This window comes from Sturnira hondurensis, unplaced genomic scaffold, assembly GCF_014824575.4.
Source record: "Sturnira hondurensis isolate 20B ecotype Veracruz unplaced genomic scaffold, ASM1482457v3 Scaffold0013381, whole genome shotgun sequence".
Taxonomy (NCBI): domain Eukaryota; kingdom Metazoa; phylum Chordata; class Mammalia; order Chiroptera; family Phyllostomidae; genus Sturnira; species Sturnira hondurensis.
The window spans coordinates 3,204,488-3,226,503 of NW_028086012.1; the positions used below are offsets into that span (position 1 = coordinate 3,204,488).

Below are 22,016 nucleotides of genomic sequence, written 5' to 3' on the forward strand. Positions count from 1 at the left end.
GAAACGCTACCCATGACTCTGGACAGTACTACGCTCCCCCAGTTCTCTTACCTTCCCAGCCATTCCTTCTCAGGTTTCATACTGAGTTCCTCTTCCAATGCCAATCTCTCAATGTCAGTGTGTATCAAAATTCTACTTTTTGTCGTCTTAGCAGGAGCAGCCCTCTCCCCAAGCAATCTCCCTTGGCTTCAACCTCCACTTTCAGATCAAGTACCAATTCCACACAGTCACAACCTCCTACCTAAAAGTACATTTGCAAATGACCACTTGCTGTCTCTCTACCTCACTTTCTCCTTAAAACAGTTTCTTCTCCTATCTTCCTAGTTTGGAATTAAAGCCATTACCATTCACACAGTCCTCAAGTCAGCCTAAAGTTTCACCTCCCCCAAAGACAACAGGTTTATAAACTGATTTCTACCTGTACCGGAGAATCTCTCCTTAACCAAATTCTATCCAGTCTCCTTCAGCTCTTTCTCAACTATGCCTCAACTTTGGCCTATAAAAGCTTGAACAAGCCCTGACCAGTGTGGCTCAGTTGGTTGGGTATTGTCCTGCAAAGCTAAAGGTCATTGAGTTTGGTTCCCAGTCACAAGCCTGAGTTGTGGGGTCAGTTCCCAGTCAGGTCATGTGAGAGAGGCAACCAATTGATGTTTCTCATATCAATGTTTCTCTTCTCTTTCTTCTGCCCCCTCCCTCTAAAAATAAATAAAATCTTAAAAAAAAAAAAAGAGAGAGAGAAAAGAAAAAGACTTGAACAAAACACTAACATATAGTTTCTAACAGCTCAAGGTCACATCACTAGAATGACCCTAGCCCTTCCTTAAAGTGCCTGCCTGAGAATCGCAAGACTGCTAAAAGAATTTCTTTTGTTCCAGCTAATACCTGAAAACGGGGTGCCTGTCTCACAGTCTCTGTGGGAGGAACAAGCGCCAGTGAGGGAACCCAGGTGAGGAAGGGAAGGAACCCCTTCCTCAAATTTTGTAATTTTTCACCTCTCTGACTCTACTGAGCCTCCTCCTACCCCATTCTACTTCCTAATCTTCCCTTTAAAACACCCTGTTGCCTCTGTACAGGTGGAAGTTGAGATCAGTTCATACTTACTTCTATTGTAATAAAATCTATTCTCACCACTTAACCAGTATAGGGCTTTGTATGTTCAACATCGTCAATTAAAAAAAAAATTCAGTTACTGATTTGGAGAGAAGAAGGGGGAGAAAGGGAGAGAGGAGGTAGAGAGAAATATCGATTTGCTGTTCCACTTATTTATGCATTTATTGGTTTACTCTTGTATGTACCCTGACTGGGAATCCAACTAACAACCTTGGTGCATTGGGATGATGCTCTAACCAACTGAGCTACCTGGCCAGGGTTCCAATCAACATTTTATTTTTTTGTTTTTAAAGAGATTTTATTTATTTATCTTTAGAGGTGAAGGGAAGGAGAGAAGGAGAGAAATATCAATGTATGGTTGCCTCTCATGAGTCCCCTGCTGGGAACTGGCCTGCAACCCAGGCATGTGCCCTGACTGGGAATCGAACCACGATCATCTGGTTCACAGGCCCGTGCTCAATCCACTGAGCTACACCAGCCGGGGCCCAATCAACATTTTGAACTTTAATTTTCCAAAGGATGTGAAGTGGTTTATAATAAATTCAACAAAATAAAAATACAAAAACAAAAATCTGAAATAAAAATATACAAATTTGTACAGAAAATAGGGAAGGATGAATATAGATAAGCAGGACCCAAAGACCCATTTAATTATTAAACTTGAGTTGCACTCTGACATGTCTACCTGACAGCCAAAACAAAGCAACACAGGTGAGCCCTGACGTAACCCCGTGATCCACGATGGTGGCCTTTGATGCACAAGAGTTTTATATTTTTATTAAGTCCAATTTATACCCCCCCTCTTAAATTGCTTGTGCTTTTCCTGTCATATGTTATCTTAATCTCAGAACATTAAGATATAGCCCTGGCTGGTGTGGCTCAGTGGATTGAATGCCAGCCTGCAAACCAAAGGGTCACAGGTTCTATTCCCAGTCAGGGTACATGCCTGGGTTGTGGGCCAGGTCCCCAGTAAGGCAACCACACATAGATGTTTTCCTCTCTTTCTCCTTCCCTTCCCCTCTCTCTAAAATTAAATAAATAACTCCTGTTTTATTGAGTTTTATTGAAAGAGTTTTATAGTTTTAGACCTTTACATTTAAGTATTTGATCCACTGACTTAATTTCTGTATATGGTATAAGGCCAGGGTTCAACTTCATTCTTTTCCATATGGGTACCTATTCTTTTTAGGCATTATATATAGGAATTAGAAAATTAAGATAATAAAACCAACAGGCTACTGCAGTATATACAAGTTCCTTTCCTGTGTCAAGTTATTTGTTGTATTGGCCAAAAAGTTCATTGATTTTTTCCATAAGGTGGCTCTAGTAGTGCTTGTCTTTAACTTCATTCGAAACAATTTTGTTAGACTGTATTGTGACAGCTGTCATACCAGCACACATTTAAAAAAAAATCAAAATTGGTGAATTTTTGTGTGGCCATTGAGTATGGAAGATGGAAGAAAATATACATTTTCAGCATATTATGCTTCATTACGTCAAGAAAGATAAAAATGCAACTGAAACACAATAAAAGGTTTGTGCAGTGTGTGGAGAAGGTGCTATGACCGGATCGAATGTATCAAAAGAGGTTCGTGAAATTTCGTGCTGAAGAGATTTCTCCCTGGATGATGCTCCATGGTCGGGTAGACCAGTTGAAGTTGACAGCGATCAAATCAAGATATCGAGAACAATTAATGTTCTACCATGCAGGAGATAGCAGACATACACAAAATATCCAAATCAGCAAAAATGAAAAATGTGTATTTTATGGAAAAAACCATATGGACTTTTGGCCAACTCAATATTTCCACATCCCACTAGGAGGCCTGTGCCAATTACCAAGGCTGAAAAGGATCACGATACTCCTGCCAAGAAAATGGCACATCTGTGTCCTTACTGCTAGATGGACAGAAGTCTTCAAGTTTAGTCCAGAATGCTTTCAAAAGTTTCTGGACATGGCGAGAAGGTATTACAGTCATATGTCACATAACAACTTTTCAGTCATCGACAAACTACCTATTATTAATAAATACGAAGATGGTCCCATAAGGTTATAATGGAACTGAAAAATTCCTATCACTTAGTGACATCATAGCCTTCCTGATGTCATAGCACAACACATTACTCAAGTGTTGTGGTGATGCCAGTGTAAAGAAACCCACTCTTCTGCCAGTCGGATAAGAGTACAGCACATACATCTTCTGTGCTGTGCATAGTAGTATAGAAAGCTTTTTGGGAACATCACACTTCGAAGTTATCACACAAGCACTGTATGATAACTTCTGTTTGTATGTGTGTGTTTTAAAAATGCAGAACAATTCATACTTCCAAGTAACTGCTCCCGGGAAAATGTAAACTTGCCCTGTGCTATTTCCGATGTACTATTCCTTGTACTAGACAAGAAATAGTTTAAGAGAATTTCTTAGAGCCAAGTCAAATGAAGGAAAGCCCTGTTCTATGTTTTGAAGGAAAACGCGCTCAAACGTACACTATGGTGGACTGGTTGCTGGCTTAAGATGTACTATATCAAACATTCTGCTATGGTGATGGGTTCTTTGAAAAGGCCAATTTGGTGTGCATTCCCCCAAACGGTGATGTTGTATTAAAACAAGGCATTTTTTTCCTTAATAAAAAATTACCTTTGCTTCTGTATTAAAAAAAAAAAAGAGTAGAGCATAGCACATACACTTAGAGCAGCAGGCTGTGCCACCTAGGTTTGTGCAGCGTGCTCTACGATGCTCCCGTAACGATGAAACTGTCTAAGGACGCATTCATTTCTCAGAACATATCTGTGTTAAGCGGTGCACAACTGCCTCTAGTAAATCCAGACTAAGAACTAACATAACCCTTTGAAAGATCCTTCAAATATCCCAGAGTCAATCTCTGACTTCTATGGTTGGGAGAGGGGCAGAAGTTCCCAGGGAAAACTGTGATAGTAATGATTTGCTTGGCTTTTAAGTCTAAGCTCTTACAGAATCCCCAGTTTAGAGGTGGGGAAACTTAAGCATAATTTGCAAAAGGTCCCAGCTAGTAAGTGGGAGATTCTAATCCAGGCCTTTCTGGCTAAAGCCAATGCTTTCTTGATTACAATACTTACCTGCACAGCCACAAGGGAACCCTTGGAAGGAGTGTCCATGTTTCACTGCCTGACTCAATACCTCAAATACTATGTGTGTTCTAGTTCTTGCCAAGAACAAGGAACACAAATATCAGATGATATCGACACTGATATGAACAGAGGCAGAAAACTGTAGGGATTGGCAGGTAGTCAGGGAGTCATTTGAAGGTTGTCTGCCACTTCAAAGAAAAAACAAAAAACATTTGAGTTAAATTTCCCTGTTCTTGTTTTTCTGGCAACCACTCTGCAGAGTTCGTGCATGCGTGCCTGTGTGCAGGGAGTGACTGGTGATGGCAGCAGCTGTGTTAAAGGAAACACAAAGCTGAGGGAAACAAAATGAGCTGAGATAAATACCATTTAAGTCTGCTGTAGGGTTTGAAAATCTTTTTAAACCTCAACATTATGTAGATGGATGGCCCATTTTCAAGGGTTTGTATTGGAAATATCTAGGCGAGAGAAGGCAGCTGTGCCGGCAGGACCACGAAGAGGCATGCTGGAGAAAGTGTGGTGTGGGTGAGGACCCACGAAGCCAGACCATGCGATCTCTGGCCCTGCTACTCAATGCACGTGCCACCTCGTGTCTCACTTACCTGTGTCTCCATTTTCCTACCCACACCCTGTGTGCCTCAGAGATACAGTGAAGATCAGACGAGGAAATACGTGCAAGTACTCTGTAAATAGCTAGAGGCTGTGCTGATATGGTAGATTTAAGTTTGGTAACAACTTTTAGAACTTCTGGAATTTCTCTCAGAGCTTCATGACAAGGAACTACTGGAAACAAGAAAACAGCATGGAACAGGTCTGACTACATGAGGTGCTCAGGGTGTTATCTGCAAACCTGTCAGAACTGCCAGTCACCAAGACAATGAGAGGGACTCCTCTGGGGACAATTGGGTCAGTTCACGATGGGGCCACAACAAGGCTGCTCATATTCTAGCAGATCCTCATAGGACTGGGCTAAAATGGGATCACTCTAGAAAACAAACCCGAAACTATAGTAGGTGGTTTGCTGAAAAGACCATGTGGGAAAAACGATCAAATATACCATTGCTCATACAATGGAATATTCAAAGCTTGAGGTCTCAGCTTGGTATGGCACATTGAGGTATAAACCAACCAGACACCTGAGAGCCCCAGTTCTTTGGTTCTCTAATCCTAATTTCCTCCTAGGATGTATTGGCCCTTTTAGCCCTTGAATCTGTATGTAAATGCAATGCTCAGACCTAGAGATGGAAGGCAAGGAGTGGCAAGGGACATAGCAGAGGACTGAGGACAGCTACAGTCCAAGTGTTACTATCTCTGTTAACTATAACATGAGAATACACTCTACAGCCCTAGAGGATTGCTGAGGTAGTATGAAAGTGTCTAGGGCCTAAATGCTAAATCAACACAGACAACAGCATAGTGGTTACTAGAGGGAAGGGGGATAGTAACAGGTAAAGGGAACCAAATATATGGTGATAGAAGATGGCTTGACTTTGGGTGGTAAGCACACAGTGCAATATACAGATCATGTATCACAAAAATGTACACCCGAAACCTACATGACCCTATGAACCAATGTTACCCCAATAACTTTAATGAAAATTAATTAAATTTTTAAAAAATGCTAAATCAATGGTTAATTCCCTTTTCTTCTCAGCTCCTACTCTGAAAGGCCTCAATTGCCCATAAGGGCAATTTCTAGGAAGTTGGGTCAAAGACGACAGCTGTATTTTCTTGCTCTCTATTAAGGTAGTTTTCCCTCCTCCTAACACTATAGCTCCGTTCTCTTAATCTTTATCTTTCTATTCCACCTTTGCTCCCTACAAAGCTAGGTTGTAAGGACCAGTAAGCCAGAATTTTTTTTAAAACCCTGCTTTCAATCATTTGCTTTACCCCAAGATGAGCAGTTCTAATAATGTCTCATTAGACAATTATTGTCTCTTTGGAAAACAAATGCTGATGACTTCTGAATCTGTATCTGCAGCCCACATCTAATACCCAAGAGGTTCCCTCAACTCATGTCCCATAAGTACCTCACATGTTTTTTTTTAATTTAAAAGTCATCATCTCCATAAACCTGCTCCTTATACATTTTTAATTCTTTAAAACATTTTTTTCTTTTATTGATTCCAAAGAGAGAGGAAGGGAGGGAGAAAGAGTGGAAGAGAAATATCAACTGGCTGCCCCCTGCACATGCCCTGATAAGGAATCCACCCCACGACCCTTCAGTTTGCAGGACAACACCCAACCAACTAAGCCACAACTGCCAGGGTAATTTTTCTTAACATTTTTTTTAGAGAGGGGAAGGGAAGGAGAAAGAGCGGGAGAGAAACATCAATGTGCAGTTGCCTCTCATGCACCCCTACTAGGGACCTGGCCCTCAATCCAGATGGGAAATTAAGCTGGTGACACTCGGGTTCACAGGTTGGCATTCAATCCACTGTGCTACACCATCCAGGGCCATTTTTCTTTTTCTTTTCTTTTTTTTTAAAGATTTTATTTATTTATCTTCAGAGGGGAAGGGAAGGAGAGAGGGAGAGAAATATCAATGTGTGGTTGTCTCTGCTGGGGACACACAATNGAAACATCAATGTGCAGTTGCCTCTCATGCACCCCTACTAGGGACCTGGCCCTCAATCCAGATGGGAAATTAAGCTGGTGACACTCGGGTTCACAGGTTGGCATTCAATCCCCTGTGCTACACCATCCAGGGCCATTTTTCTTTTTCTTTTCTTTTTTTTAAAAGACTTTATTTATTTATCTTCAGAGGGGAAGGGAAGGAGAGAGGGAGAGAAATATCAATGTGTGGTTGTCTCTGCTGGGGACACACAATCAGCTGGGGCCAGGGCCATTTTTCTTAATTCTTAATTCATGGTCCACGATTCCTTATTTGAATTCTGAGTTCAAAAGAGTTCTAGCCCTGGCTGGTGTAGCTCAGTGGATTGAACACGGGCCTGAGAACCAGAGGATCGCAGTTCAATTCCCAGTCAGGGTACATGCCTGGGTTGCAGGCCAGTTCCTGGCAGGGGACACACAATACATTGTGTGTCCCTGGCAGAGGCAACCATACACTGATTTAAAAAAAAAAAGTTCTGAGCCCTGGCTGGTGTGGCTTATATACACTGGTACATAAAATCGCCAGTATACAGCCCTGGCTGGTGTAGCTCAGTGAATTGAACACAGGCCTGTGAAGCAAAGGGTCGCTGGTTTGATTCCCAGTCAGAGCACATGCCTGGGTTGCAGGCCAGGTCCACAGTAGGGGACACATGAGAGGCAACCACACATTGGTGTTTCTCTCCCACTCTTTCTCCTTCCCTTCCCTAAAAATAAATAAATATTTTTTAAATAAATAAAATCGCCAGTATTAACAAGCATATATATATATATATGTATATATATATAGATAGATAGATAGATAGATACACACACCCATTTTACATATACAGGGTCCAGCACAAATAATGCCCCTTTTTATTACAAAATCATAAGTATGTAATTTTGTAACATAACAATATCATACTCAAGCACACCATATGAATATGTTAGGTGAAACGTTCAAATTAAAACTATAAATTGTCACACCCATATTATTACTTGACCAACCACACTCAGGCAGGCCTTATCTCTGCCAGACCCTGTATTATACCAGCAATTTTGGTCAGCTGGCCAAGTTTTCCTGAAGAAAGTCTGAGAGTTATATCAAGCAGGCGAGGACACTGGCTCATTCACATTCAACATACTTGCAACATATTGTAGTTTATGTGCATAGTTATAAGAGGATTTATAAGTTATCTAGTTTTAACTAAATTAACATTCACAAAATGGATAAATGGTTTTGAGTCCTGTAAAAAAACTAAACGAAAGACAATAATCTAAGCACAAAAGGAACAACCCCCTCCCCCCCAGCAGAGTTGATGTCTCTGGAAGTATGAGCTACTAAGTACCAAAATTTCACCTGCTGTATCACAATAAGACAAAACAAAATATAATGACCAACTAATCAAAACTAAGTCAGCCAAACATTTAAATTATCTAGAAGACTTTAAAATATGGACTTATAATCTCTTGTTTATCTCGCTCCAAACACATATTATGCTTAAAAAAATAATACCTACTGAATACAAAATGCCACCATGATCAGCAAGATGTTTAAAAATACTCGTCTTTATCATTTTAATATGTAGTTTTAAGTACATAGAATTTGGCCCTGGTTGGTGTAGCTCAGTGGATTGAACGCAGGCCTGCGAACCAAACAACCGAGGTTCAATTCCCAGTCAGGGCACATGCCTGGGTTGCAGGCCAGTTCCCAGCAGGGGATGCACAAGAGGCAACCATACACTGATATTTCTCTCCCTATCCCCTTCCCTTCCCCTCTGAAGATAAATAAATAAAATCTAAAAAAAATACTTAGAATTTGGTAAAAATACATAGACTACATAAGAAATATTTTAGCCCTGTTCAGGTAGCTCGGTTGGTTGGAGCACTGTCTCAATTCGCCAAGGCTGTGGGTTCGATCCCTTCAGGGCACACACGAGAGTCAACCCATGAATGCACAAATAACTGGAACAACAAATCGATGTTTCTCTCTCCCTTCCTATCTCTTTAAAATCAATTTTAAAAGGAGAAATATTTTATAATACATGGAATATTAATTCTTGGGTTACTTTTGGCCTCAAATATCCTTATCTTTGGTTAGCTTAATGTTTTTAGATTTTAAAGTTAAGCTGTAATGTTTACAAATGTTTAATCCATTAATACCATATGAAAGCTCGGATTTCCAGCTTTGAGGGGGAGAGGGCTAATGGAAAGTGATGGGAAACGAAGCAGTAAGGCACCACTAGACCTACATTCCCCCACAGCAACAACTGCAGAGAGGTGAGTAGGCTGCATGGGGCTCTCTAGTTGGCAGCCAGTTTCTATTTGGTTGATTTCACTCAATTACCCACTATAATATAAACTCTGGGGATTTCAACAAAAAGACAGACTTTTGTCTATTTTATGTACCACTGTACTTCCAGGGCCTTAGAACAGTCCATGGCACACAGGCATTCAATAAACATTTTGCTGAAATTAATAAATAACTGTTGCCTGCATGGCCCTAAAAGTATGAGTTTCTGACAAGTATTCATGTTTCTGCCTTCTGCTCAAAGACAAATGGTTCACCTTTATATTTAGCATAGGGCCTGACACATAGTAAGCACTTTATGTGTTCACTAAGTGACTAACAGCAATTAGTAATTATTAAGTGCGTACTGGATTAAATACCATGCTAAAATGCTTTACACACATTAGCTCATTCAGTCACCCTAAACTCCATTGAGGTATATACTGTTATCCCTACTGTAGAGGTGAGGAAAATGAGGTTTTGGAGATTAAGCAACAGGCTGAAGAACTATCTTTATTGTAGAATGAAATAACTGTAACAAGAATGAGTATGAAAAGGGCTATATAAAAGGCAAAAACAAAAGTACTACAGAATTCAGGAGAGTTCACTTCTAGTTTAAAAGGCATAAAATATTTGGGAAAGATTCACAAAAGTGGTAGCATTTAAACTGGACCTTGAAAAACAGGCAGGATTTCCATGGGAAAAGTACAAAGGCGGTAGTCTGACTGGAATGCAGGATATGTAGATAAATGTTAAATAGAGTAAGACTAGTAAAGTCAAGAAGGAGGCCTTGAATATCATACCCTATGGGTTATGATTTTATCCCGTAGGACAGCGGTCCCCAACATTTTTGGCACCGGGGACGGCTTTCGTGGAAGACAATTTTTCCATGGACCAGGGTGGGGGGAATGGTTTCTGGAAGATTCAAGCACGATACACTGAAGCTCATCTCCTGCTGTGCGTCCCTATTCCTAACAGGCCTGGACGGGTACAGGTCGGGGGCCAGGAGGTTGGCACCCCTGCTGCAGACAATAAGGAATCAGCGAAGGTTCTAACTAAGGAGGAGAGTGACAAGAGAGGGGTTTAGCCATCTGCTGCAGCAGAGCTAACTGGTAGCGGCAGGGAGGCTACAGAAAAGACCTGGAGGGCCTCTTAGGTTGTAACGCCTTTTCTGTTGACACTATTTTTTGACGTTTAGTAATTCATTGAATCTTCACTAGCAACATTAATAAATAGTGTTATCCATATTTTCACTTTAAGGAGCCTGACACTCAGAAAGGTTGCAGACCACAGAACTAAGACTCTTAGTGGCACTCTGTTGTGAGAAAAACCCACACAAAGCAATTTAGGGAGGACCTCAGTAAAACATCACACAGTGTCCAACCACTGCCAATAAAGGAAGGGAAGAAAAGAGTAAGAAACCAAAGATAGTTATGATTTCTGTCTTATACCCTAGTGTCTGGGCCAATGGCACAATCATTAACAAAAATACAGGAAAAGCAGGCCAAGAAGAGGGGGTTCAGTGCTTGTGAGATACTTAGGTGGTGACAGTTTAGTGCTTTCTCTGCAAGTAGCTGTTATGAACTGTGGGGTGGGTGGGCCAGGCTGGAGGGAAACTAAAAGAAGAAATGGGCTAAATTACTTTCTGACCCATAAGGATGATCAGTTACAAAGGTTACTTGCACCCAAAAGCAAACTAGAAGTGGTCTTCAGTATACTATTTAAGGCCAGATCAAATTCTTTCCATCTTCTCTACCCTCACACTTACAACTGCCTGCTCTTATAAATTCTGCCTCATGATTCCAGTACTGCTAATTGCAATTTCAGAGTCAGAAAGGGCTCTTTCCTTTCCAGAGGCAAACCCCTGCCCTACAAATAGCCCATATTTTGGGTAGAACCATCTAACTGAGAAAGTGGTTCCTCTATTTGCTATATCTCTGACCTTTCACAAGTTACTGAACCTCTCTGTGCTTCATTTCCCTCAACTAGAACATGAGAGTCTGAGAATTAAATGAGTCAATATTATAGTACTTAGGTATTAGACCTCAAAAAATATATTATAGTACTTAGTATCTAGCACATATGAAGTTCCATATATTTTTGGCTATTATTATAGCTTTTTTTAATCTCTGGGTTTTTTGTTTGTTTTTGAAGTTCTCACACTTTGGTGATACTTGGATTATAAACTGGGCCCTGGCTGGGTGGCTCAGCTGGTAGGAGTGTCATCCCATACACCAAAAGTCTGTGGGTTCAATTCCTGGTCAGGGCATGTATGGGAGGCAACTGATCCATGTTTCTCTCTCATACTGGTGTGTCTTGTTCTCTCTCCATTCCTCTCTCTAAAATGAATAAACACATCCTTGGGTGAGGGGTACACACACACACACACACACACACACACACATTTTAATCAAAAAATGATAAGACAAAATCTGGCAAATCTCTTTTAAATAAGGAAGGCCCTGGCTGGTGTGGCTCAGTGGATTCAGCATGCCAGCCTGCAAACAGAGGGGTCCCTGGTCAGGGCACATGCCTGGATTACAGGCCAGGTCCCCAGTTGCGGGCGTGTGAGAGGCAGCTGATCGATGTTTTTTTCCCTCTCTTTCTTCCTTCCTTCCCATCTCTCTAAAAAACAAAATCTCTTTAAAAAGATAAGTAAAATAGAAATAAATAAGGAAAGCTTTTCCCGAAGTCACCCAGACTTCCCTTTACATCTGACTAGCCAGAACTGCAACACATGCCCACACCTAAACCAATCACCGCCTAAGGAGTTAAAATGACAATGACCGGTTTTGAGTTTATATTAATCAAGACCTATCCCTGGGGCTGGGGAGGGGCTGCCAGATTCCTCATTAACAAGGTGTAAGGAATGATGACAAAACCACCAGTGTCAAAAACAACAACAAAAACCCCACCAGTGTCTGCCAAGACAGTCTTGAGAGGCTGCCATCTCTGCTAGGAAAGGTTAGAATATTTAACTTCCAGATTTGCAAGCAGCACCTCCACGGGGCTCCTGTGGCAGTGAAACCACTACAAAGGTCTGTTAAGGCCAGTGAAGCCTGGCAGAGGAGAAACAGCATAGGAGGTATAGGCCAGGGCTGAAGAAGAGTATGAGAGGTGGTGAAACACAGCAAGTCCTAGATCCATGCAGGTGTGGTGGAGGCCACCAGCCTTGGTCTAGTTACCTAATCCCAAAGCCTCAGTTTACCCATTTATAAATGAGGAAAACAGAAACCAACTGATTCAGTGTTAGAATTAAATGTATCTTTACACTAGTTTCACTCCATGATATAAGGATCAGCCAAACACAAAACAACCCCCCCCCAAAAAAAAATCCATGGTATGGGGGTGGTCAGAAAGACAGGGTGGGATGGGGAGAGGTACCTGAAATGAAGTCAGAAAGAAAACGGGAGGCAGTCTGACACTAGGCTAAAAATCTCTTTCAGGACCTTGGTCAGGTTTTGTCGCCCCAGTGAAGAACTTTCCAAGTCTACCAGAAAAGGAATACTTTACTTCACACCTTAAGTCTTCCAAGAGGATTATGTGCTGCAAAATGGGTAAGAATCTCATTTCTGGCTTTGCTGCTTAGTGTATTATCTGCTCTGAGGTAGTTTCCAAATCTGTAAAAACTGTGTAAATCTCCACCAATTGTATTTCACTGAACTTAATAACTAAGCATCAGCTCACTCCCTTTGGGCATCAGTGCTCCTGAAGTTGAAAGCCAATACAAAATCTGCAATATTAAAGCCCCTAAAATTTCTCATCGATGCCTAAGGCTGCGGTTACAAAGACAGGCTCATCAGTCTTCATGGAGGATTCTGGAAACCAGAGTATTTAAGAGAAAGGAACTAATATTACCGGAGGTGGAAAAGAATCTGCTCTGATACTTTTTCTTTCTTTTTTAAGGTATTATTTATTTTTAGAGAGGGGGGAAGGAGAAAGAGAAGGAGAGAAACAGCAATGTGTGGTTGCCTCTTCTGTGCCCCCAACTCAGGACCTGGCCCGCAAGCCAGGCATGTCCCTGACTGGGAACCATACTGGCTACCCTTTGGTTCTCAGGCCTGCGTTCAGTCCACTGAGCCACACCAGCCAGGGTTGTTCCGATATTTCTAGACTTCTTACTAGACTTCCAAGACTGTGTTGTATCTTTCGTTTTTAAATATCTTAAGAACATTGCCCATTCTCCTCTTCCTAGAGATGAGGAAATAAAGGATCAAAAAGAAAAATAACATTTTATTGAGGCCACACTAAATGCTTTCCATATGTATCACTGCATTTGACATCAAAGTGACTTCTCTGGATGAGAGCTAGAAAGCCGCAGGCAGGACTATGCTATATTTTCTACAGTCAATGCCTTGCATTGACTGCCTTGCAGCTCAGGGGACTAATTTGTTTTCTCAGGATCAGGGTCTTAACAAAACTCAACCCTGGAGTCTCATTTAGCTCCCCGCCACCCCCCACACAAACAATATTTGGTGTTAGCAATTCAATTTGCACATTTCCAATTTCCTTCAGACTAAAGGTTTCAAAGTGGGCCCACTAGCCAAAAAAAAAAAAATCTTTACAACTTTGCCTAGGGTTAAAAGCTTTCTTTCCGGCTTTTACAGCCCAAACATTAGGGGGCCAGACTATAAACTATGGCTCTGGAGTAATCACCCTGTTTTAGGCACTGTGTGTCTAAAACATGTAAGTTACTTTATCTCTTTAGCCTCAGTTTCCTTATGCATAAAATAAGGATAACAGTAGTATCAATCTCATTAGGTTGCGCATACTAAGTAAAACGTGACATGTAAAGCACTCAGAAAAATACCTGCACGTAGGAAGTGCCTAGTAAATTTGTTTACTTATTTTTGCTGGAGAGTAAATACCACTGATGTTTCTGTCCCTAAGACCAAAAGCTTTGCCGTAATCTCCCTGAACACAAACCTTGCCAGCCGGGAGTCCCTTAAGAAAGAGCAACAGGTCGCTCCTTTTCTCCTAACCAGGGCCAGGCCCAGAAACCTGAAGACCCCGACCTATGTGTGGCCCCAGGTCTTGGCCTTTAATTTTCTACCACCTCGAAGGCTGTCAGTTTGAGCCCAACCGAACCACCGCATTTCCGCCTCGGCTCGGGAAGTTCTCCCGGCCTTGAGCAGCCCAGGCTGTCTTTGGCATGGCTGCCCTTGATTCCGGGCCGGGAGCTGGCTCGCCTGGCCTCCCCTCACTAGAGGAGAGTCTACCTGCGACGTAGGTAAGATCTCCTTGACTTCAGGGGAACCACTGAATACAGTCAAGATGCGCGTCGCTCAATCTCACGCGGGGAGGAGGATCCCTGAGCGCCGCCAGGGCCTGCGGCGCGGTGCCCGTCCCCCAGCCCCAGTCTCCCCGGCGGAGGCCGGAGGGCTGGCCCCTTTCTAGCCCCTAGGAATGCTTGGGCTCTAGCCCAGGGCCACCACGTGGGGGTCTCCAGGCGTGGCAACACTGAACCAGCCCCCGAAGACTGCCGCCCGCATGGGCCCTGGCCGGCCCCAAACTGGCCTGAGCGGCACTCCCGGTCTGGTTTCGCCCCAAAACCTATCTAGAGGGACCTCAGACACCCCCTGTAGATTGGAGACAGGTTGTCCCCAGAGCCCAAGCCCTGAGACTGCCTCCTCTTGAGTCCCAGTTGCCTGGTACTCTTACTCACCCATCGCGGCTCCGCTCGCTCCTGCTTGGCGGCGGCAGCGGCAGCAGCTTCAGCAGACAATATGGCGGACCCTGCGGGACGGCAGCCCGAAACGGACAAACAACTTAACATTCAACCCCAGAAGAAATGCGCCCTCGGCCACACCGCCTAGTTTACTCAGGAAAGCCCTTAAAGATACCGCAGCTGTTGAAGGAGGGGAGTAAGGATGGAATATGAAAGAGATGGGTGGAGACTGGGAGAGATAATCTACTAAAAAAAGCCTGTCTAGGAGTTCTCAACCTTTTCTGTCTCTATTTCTTCCTTATAGAGGAGTCTCCTGCACTACAAACTTTTTCTCCCAGAAAGTAATCCTTACTTTCATAGTTGAAGCCAATCATAGACCATGAACTGGATATGAATAAGGACTCTTGAAGAGGGAAAATGACATGCTTAAGGATATAGAGTTAAGTCAAAAGTAAACAGGATTACAATCTTATTGGGAGATAAAAGTAGAAAAATGAGACCAGTGCAGTGCTTTAAAGTTGACCGAGCTATTTCACCTATTTTTACAGCAAGTTGTCTGAAGGCAGAGGTCAGTTCTGTGTTTTTCATCACAATCTCCACCTAGAGCANGAAGCCAATCATAGACCATGAACTGGATATGAATAAGGACTCTTGAAGTCAAAAGTAAACAGGATTACAATCTTATTGGGAGATAAAAGTAGAAAAATGAGACCAGTGCAGTGCTTTAAAGTTGACCGAGCTATTTCACCTATTTTTACAGCAAGTTGTCTGAAGGCAGAGGTCAGTTCTGTGTTTTTCATCACAATCTCCACCTAGAGCAGTATCTAGTATGTGCCATGTGCTCCGTAAAAAATTGTTGAATGAATAAACAAACAAACGAACAGCTCTGCGGCTTACACAAAACATGGGAAGTGAACTCTCTTTTAGAGATGAGAAAATTGAAACTGTGAGTATTCCTGTGCCTTTTGAATCGTGGAATTTATGGCTGGTATACATTTGGCCTCTGTTTTTGCATAATAATAGGCCATTCCTCCTGTTCCTCACCTCCACACATAGAGGAAAAGCTGACCCCAAGAGGGAGCTGTTTTTTGGAAGCAGAATGAGAACCTGGGCTTCCAGGTCCTGTCACAACAAATTGCCAGTTCTAGTTGTGTGCCTCCTCTGTTAAGGGAAACAACTCAAAAAGCCAACTTTTAGATCTCAGGGTCAGGAAAGGGAATACTAGCCTTTTCTTTCTAGTTCCACTGCTCAAGGTCAGACCTCTTTATTATCTCTTGGTCCATTTTACCTGCCTTCACCTGGCCTGAGGCTCTTCCATTTGTACCTACCACCTCCTTAAAAACACATTCCTGCCTGGCTTGTGTAGCTCAGTGGATTGAGTGTGGGCCTGCAAATCAGAGGATTGCGGTTCGATCCCCAGTCAGGGCACATGCCTGGGTTGCAGGCCAGTTTCTGGCAGGGGACACATGAGAGGCAACCATACATTGGTATTTCTCTCTCTCTCTCCTTCCCTTTCCCTCTAAAGATAAATAAATTCAATTTTTTAAAAACCACCACATTCCTTATCAGGCTATATTTCTGCTTAAGCACTTCCTACCGTCTGTCCTTAGGAAATGCCCCCAAATTTCAATCTGAAACACAGGCTAGTCCTTGCTTCTTGGGCCACACCAAGCTCCATCCATATTTAGGAGACTAGTTTTCCACAGATATGCTCTTCATGGGGGACTCAAGAGTTGGAAAATTTTAGTTTAAGCAATCGCTAATAAGCTTAGTAATCAATATAGGTAAAAGCTATTGTTCCAGGACTGAAGTTCCACCTTTACTCCAGGAGACTGTAAACAGGTCCACCTTTCTGCCTCAGGAGGACTGCAAGCAATTCAAGATGGTATCTGAGCCACTGTGCTCCAGGGTGAGAGTCTGCCTCCAAGGACACAGAGGAGAGAGTGCTCCACCTTCTATCTGATTAACTTTGTCCCTGAATTCCAAACCCCTTACCTACACTTCTTCCTCTCCTTATAAACAGTCAGTTTAAAAAGGAATTTAATAATAATAAAATATATTGAAAACAGAATTTAAGACAGTCTGTTAGGGTACATCACCTGCTATCTTCCTAGATCACTGGCCATCTGAATAAAGTGCCCATAAAGATTTAATACCTGTCTCTGCTTATTGGTTCTGGCGGTGACAGGCAGTGCCAATGCCGGCTTTTCTGGTTTCATATTCTGGCCACTCCTCTGGGACAGAGTCTGGAACTCTCCAGTAAGTCTGGGAATTTGGCTGGGAGTCCCCCTGGCTGCCTGGACTGGGAGAGAGGGGAATGTGGATTTGGAGACTCCCTAGCAACTGCCAAATGATTTCACTTGGGGACTCTCCTCCTCCAGTCTGCACCTTGTCTTTACTTGTGATTGAATCACTGCTCTTTCTGGTTCAGATTACAATCCCAGGTCATGATTTAGATCGGCAGGAATTAAGGTACCTTCTGGTTTATAGAACTCTGGTAAAAAGTTCTCTTCTGGTTTAATTAAGGTTCCTTCTGGTTTTACCAGAGATCTGTCTGGTAGAATTGGGGGGCAGGGGAAACCTCCACTTCAGGAAACAGCCCTTTTGGGAAGTTTTGGCTGATTGGTCCACCTATGCTCAAAAACCTGTGACTAAAAAGAAAGTGATTTTTACTGTAATACGGTTTGGCTTATATATTGTATAATTTAGACTCAGGAGAGTACTGGCTGCTGAAATTACTGTATTAGACTGCAATTGGAATTGTTTTGTCAAAGATCAGGGAAGTGGAACAAAGTGCCTTACCTAGAAACTTTCATGAGTTTACAGAATAAGGATGCAGGATTAAAAGGTAATAGATTAATGGTCCAGAGAAAAAGGAACTTGCCTGTGAAAATAGCAGAAGCTCAGAGCAGAGGCCCCAGGAAGATCTGCATATTATGGCTGCTGTGAGCATGGTCATGGTTCCCATGGCCCCTCCAACCCTGGGGGATCGTCCTTCTCACTCAGCTGAGGGAACTGGGGAAAGTGAGCCCCAACTTGTCTGTGTCTTGAACCCAAATTCGGTGGAGGACAAGCCCCTTCCAGGGGCTTTTGTGAAGACTTCCAGTGGAAGTAGAGACAGAGGGCCAACTTGCTAGATATTACTGGTGTGTCCTCTGTTTTCTATATCAGATCTATTAAACTGGAAAAACTCTGAAAGGGCCAGAATATATCCCTTTAGAATGGATGAAGGAGTGCAATCAGGCTTTCGAGTTCCTGAAAGTGTACCTGGCTTCTTGCACTGGCCTTGGGGCTTCTAAACCTACTAAAGTGCTCCCAATTATACATTCATGAGAGGCAGGGCCTTGCCCTAGGAGTCCTCACCCAAATGCCAAGTGACATTCCACAGCCTATCACATACTTAAATAAATTAGATCACACTGTTTAGGGGTGGCCAGCCTGCTTGAGAGCTGTGTCAGCCACATGCCAGCTTTTTTAAAAAAAAGATTTTATTTATTTATTTTTAGAGAGGGGGGAAGAAGAAAGAGAGGGAGAGAAACATCAATGTGTGGTTGTCTCTCACCTGCCCCCTGCTTGGGACCTGGCCCTCAACCCAGGCATGTGTCCTGACTAGGAATCGAACTGGTGACCCTTTGGTTCACAGCCTGTGCTCAGTCCACTGAGCTACACCAGCCAGGGCCTGCCAGCTTTTACAGGAAGCTGAAAAGTTTTCTTTGGGGCAGCCTGTCACCACTTACATGCCCCACCAAATGTTGAGCCTGCTGGAGCAAAAGGGAAATTTGTGACTCACTGCTGGAAAAATGAGCAGGTACCAAGCAATCCTACTCGACAATCCCAACATGTCCCTCAAAAGTGTAAGTTAAATCCTGCTTCTCTTCTCTCGGATCTCGACTTGGCTGCTCTAATACATGACTGTACTGAAACAATTGATGGTTTATTCTAGCTGAATTGATTTACAGGACCATCCTTTAGTAGAAGCAGACTGGACTGTATATGTGGATGGAAGAAGTTATATGGACAAAGGAAACAGAAAGGCTAGTTAGGCGGTTGTGACTCTTGAAGGAATAGTGAAGGCCAAGGCCTTGCTGTCAGGAACCTCTGCTCAGAAAGCTGAACTGATCGCATCAATGAGGGTACTGGAATTGTCACAGGAAAAGAGAGTGAATGTGTATACCCACTCAAGGTACACTTTCCTAATTTCACAGGCACATGGTTCAATCTGGAATGAGAGATGACTATTAACTTCCAAACGAAAAGGAGATTAAGCATGCAGCAGAAATTTAAAAATGATTAGAGGAAGTTCAGGTACCTTTCCAGGTGGGAGTCATGTACTGCCGGGGCATCAGAAAGAGGACACTGGCCCTGGCTGGTGTAGCTCAGTGGATTGAGCTGTGGGCCTTCAAACCAGAGGACTGCGGTTCCGTTCCCAGTCAGGGCACATGCCTGGGTTGCACGCCAGTTCCCAGCGGGGGACTCATGAGAGGCAACCATACATTGATATTTCTCTCCCTCTCTCCTTCCCTTTCCCTCTAAAGATAGAGAAATAAATAAATAAATAAATAAATAAATAAATAAAGGACACTGAAGTGGCTAGAGGAGGCAATCTGGCTGGTCAAGCAGTGAAAGAAGCTTCTGAAGGAATGTTTATAATGCCTTTGGTACTTGTTCTAGACTTGTCACAATTTTGACCCTGCTTATTTGACTACAGACTTAGGGAAAGCTGAGGGATGGAGTTTTGATGAATAAGGTGCTGCTAGTGGATGGAGAAAGAATAAGAAAGGAGTTATATTGCTTCCTGAACATTTAGAAGAGCCAGTCATGAAGCATTTGCATGAGGCCACTCACCATGTAAGTGACTCATTAACCACGTGTTTTAAAACCTTGGCTCACAGGTGCTGGAATTGCTAAAGCCATACGAAAAGTAATTGCTCTTTTGTGCCAGAAGAGCAACCCCAAGACAGATCCCCATCAAAAGAAAGAAGGGAGACAATACCAAGGACAGAGCCCATTTGAGGATTGGCAAATAGATTATACCCAGATGGCGAGGGTCTGATGGTGACACCTTTTGCTAGTCTTTGTTGACACCTTTTCAGGATGGGTAGAAGCCTCTCCACTAGAATGGAGAAATCCTTGAAAGTAGTGAAAGACATACAGAAGGAAATAATCCCTCGCTTTGGCCTACCCAGTAGCATCCAGAGCGAGAGTGGACCTGCTTTTGTGTCAGAAATTACACAGAGGCCTGGCTGGTGTAGCTCAGTGGATTGAGTGCGGGCCTGAGAACCACACCATCGCGGTTCCATTCCCAGTCAGGGCACATGCCTGGGTTGCAGGCCAGTTCCCGGCAGGGGACTCAGAAGAAGCAACCATACATTGATATTTCTTTCCTCCTCTCCTTCCCTTCCTCTCTAAAGACAAATAAATAAAATCTTAAAAAAAAAAAGAAATTACACAGAAAGTTAGTGAATTTTTGGGAATCAAGCGGAGCCTCCACACAGCATGGAGACCTCAGGCCTCTGGGAAGGCAGAGAAGATGAATCACACTTTGAAGAAAAACATAGCCAAGCTGTGTCCAGAAACTCATCTCCATTGGGATTAAGCTTTACCTAGTGCCCTGCTCAGGATGAGGGTGGCTCCTTCAAGTGGGACCTGATTGAGTCCTTGTGAAATTGTGTACGGGCGACCACTTCAGGCTATGAGTGGGGTGGGAGGTATGTATACAGATCAAGAAGTGGAGGAAAAGAAACATGTCTAACATTTAAGTCAGACCTTAGCTGTAATGAGTGACCTTGCTTGTATTAGAGACCCCTCCCCCACCGGTTCACTGCATTCCTGTGAACCTGGCGACAAAGTGCTACTGAAGATCTGGAAGACAGGATCTCCAGAGAGTCAACAAGAAAAAGAGTGGTCTGAACCTTGGGACGTGCTCCTCACTACCCCAGCAGTGACACTGGCAGAAAGAACAGTCACTGGATTCGTCACACCTGAGCAAGGAAAGCACCAGAGAATAATGAACCGCCGAACCTCAAGAAGACCTGAAAGTCATCTTTTGAAAACAACGACATATTCTTTTCATTACTTTTTGTTTAACCCCATGTTATGGAGCACTTCCTTTCAAATGAGATGAAAATATTTGGGTATTTTTAGCAAAAATGTTGTCAACATCTCTGAATTTTGTCTCGCAGGAAGAACCTAGGTTGAACACACTTTCACTTCATGTTTTATAGGTGCTTGTACCCCCCTGGAAAGCCTTCAAAACTATGCTTAGTTTAGCGTATCAATAAGAAAATAACCTACTCCGCCGATGTTTGTAATTGGGGACCTGTGGTAACTCTAAAGGACAGGGCAATGTTTTCCTTAAAAGCCACTAATGTAGCCACAGCTGGAGAGTGTGCAACTTTGGTCAGCTGTGCTAAAAACTGTTTCATGCTTCATCGCAGCTTGTTGTTGCATACAATGTGCCCCCTTATGTGGGTCTGCAATTAAATGTATTCCTAAGCCTCCTACCAGACGGTCTAATGGGTCTAATGCTAAGATATGTTCTTAACCACAAAATGAGCACTTCCATAGGAAACTGATTTCACAAAAATAAGACGGCTTAAACTAACAGTGGGGGAATGCCACCAAGGCCTGCTGGGGGACTCAAGAGTTGGAACATTTTAGTTTGGGTGATGGCTAAGAAGCTTGGTCATCAATGCATGTAAAAGCTATTGCTCCTGGAACTGAAGAGGAACTGAAGGTTTGGCCCACCCTGACCCCAGGAGACCAAAGCAGTTCTACCTTTTTGCCCCAGGACAGCAAGCCATTCAGATGGTATCTGAGCCATTCTGCTCCACTGCCCAGGACACAGATAGAAGAATGCCACACCTTTTATCGGATTAGATTTTTCTCTGAATTCCAAACCACTTACCTACACTTCTCTTTTCCTTATAAAAAGGGTCAGTTTAAAATGGAATTTAAGATAATCTGTTAGCCCTGGCTGGTGTGATTCAGTGGATTGAGCACCAGCCTGCTAACTAACTTGAGCGCCAGCCTGCTAAGTAACCTAAAGGTGGCTGGTTTGATTCCCCATCAAGGCACCTGCCTGGGTTGTGGCCAGGCCCCCGTTTGCGGGTGTGTGAGGCAACAGATCCACACTTCTCCCTCATACAAAGATGCTTCTCTCCCTGTCTCCCTCCCTTCCTCTCTAAAAATAAATAAAATCTTTAAAAAATCCTCGACCTTTACATAAACGAAATAAGCAAAGCAAATGC

At 43.0% G+C, this 22,016-nt stretch overlaps 1 protein-coding gene across 1 annotated transcript in view; it reads right to left on the reverse strand.

Moving 5' to 3' along the window:
* Positions 1-14,863, reverse strand: part of KPNA6 (karyopherin subunit alpha 6) — a 44,799-nt gene extending 29,936 nt beyond the window's left edge. Inside the window, exon 1 of the mRNA XM_037061584.1 lies at positions 14,764-14,863. Coding sequence (XP_036917479.1) covers positions 14,764-14,767 — 4 coding nt within the window. The 5' untranslated portion in view covers positions 14,768-14,863. The remainder of the gene's footprint in view (positions 1-14,763) is intronic.
* Positions 14,864-22,016: the final 7,153 nt, after the last annotated feature.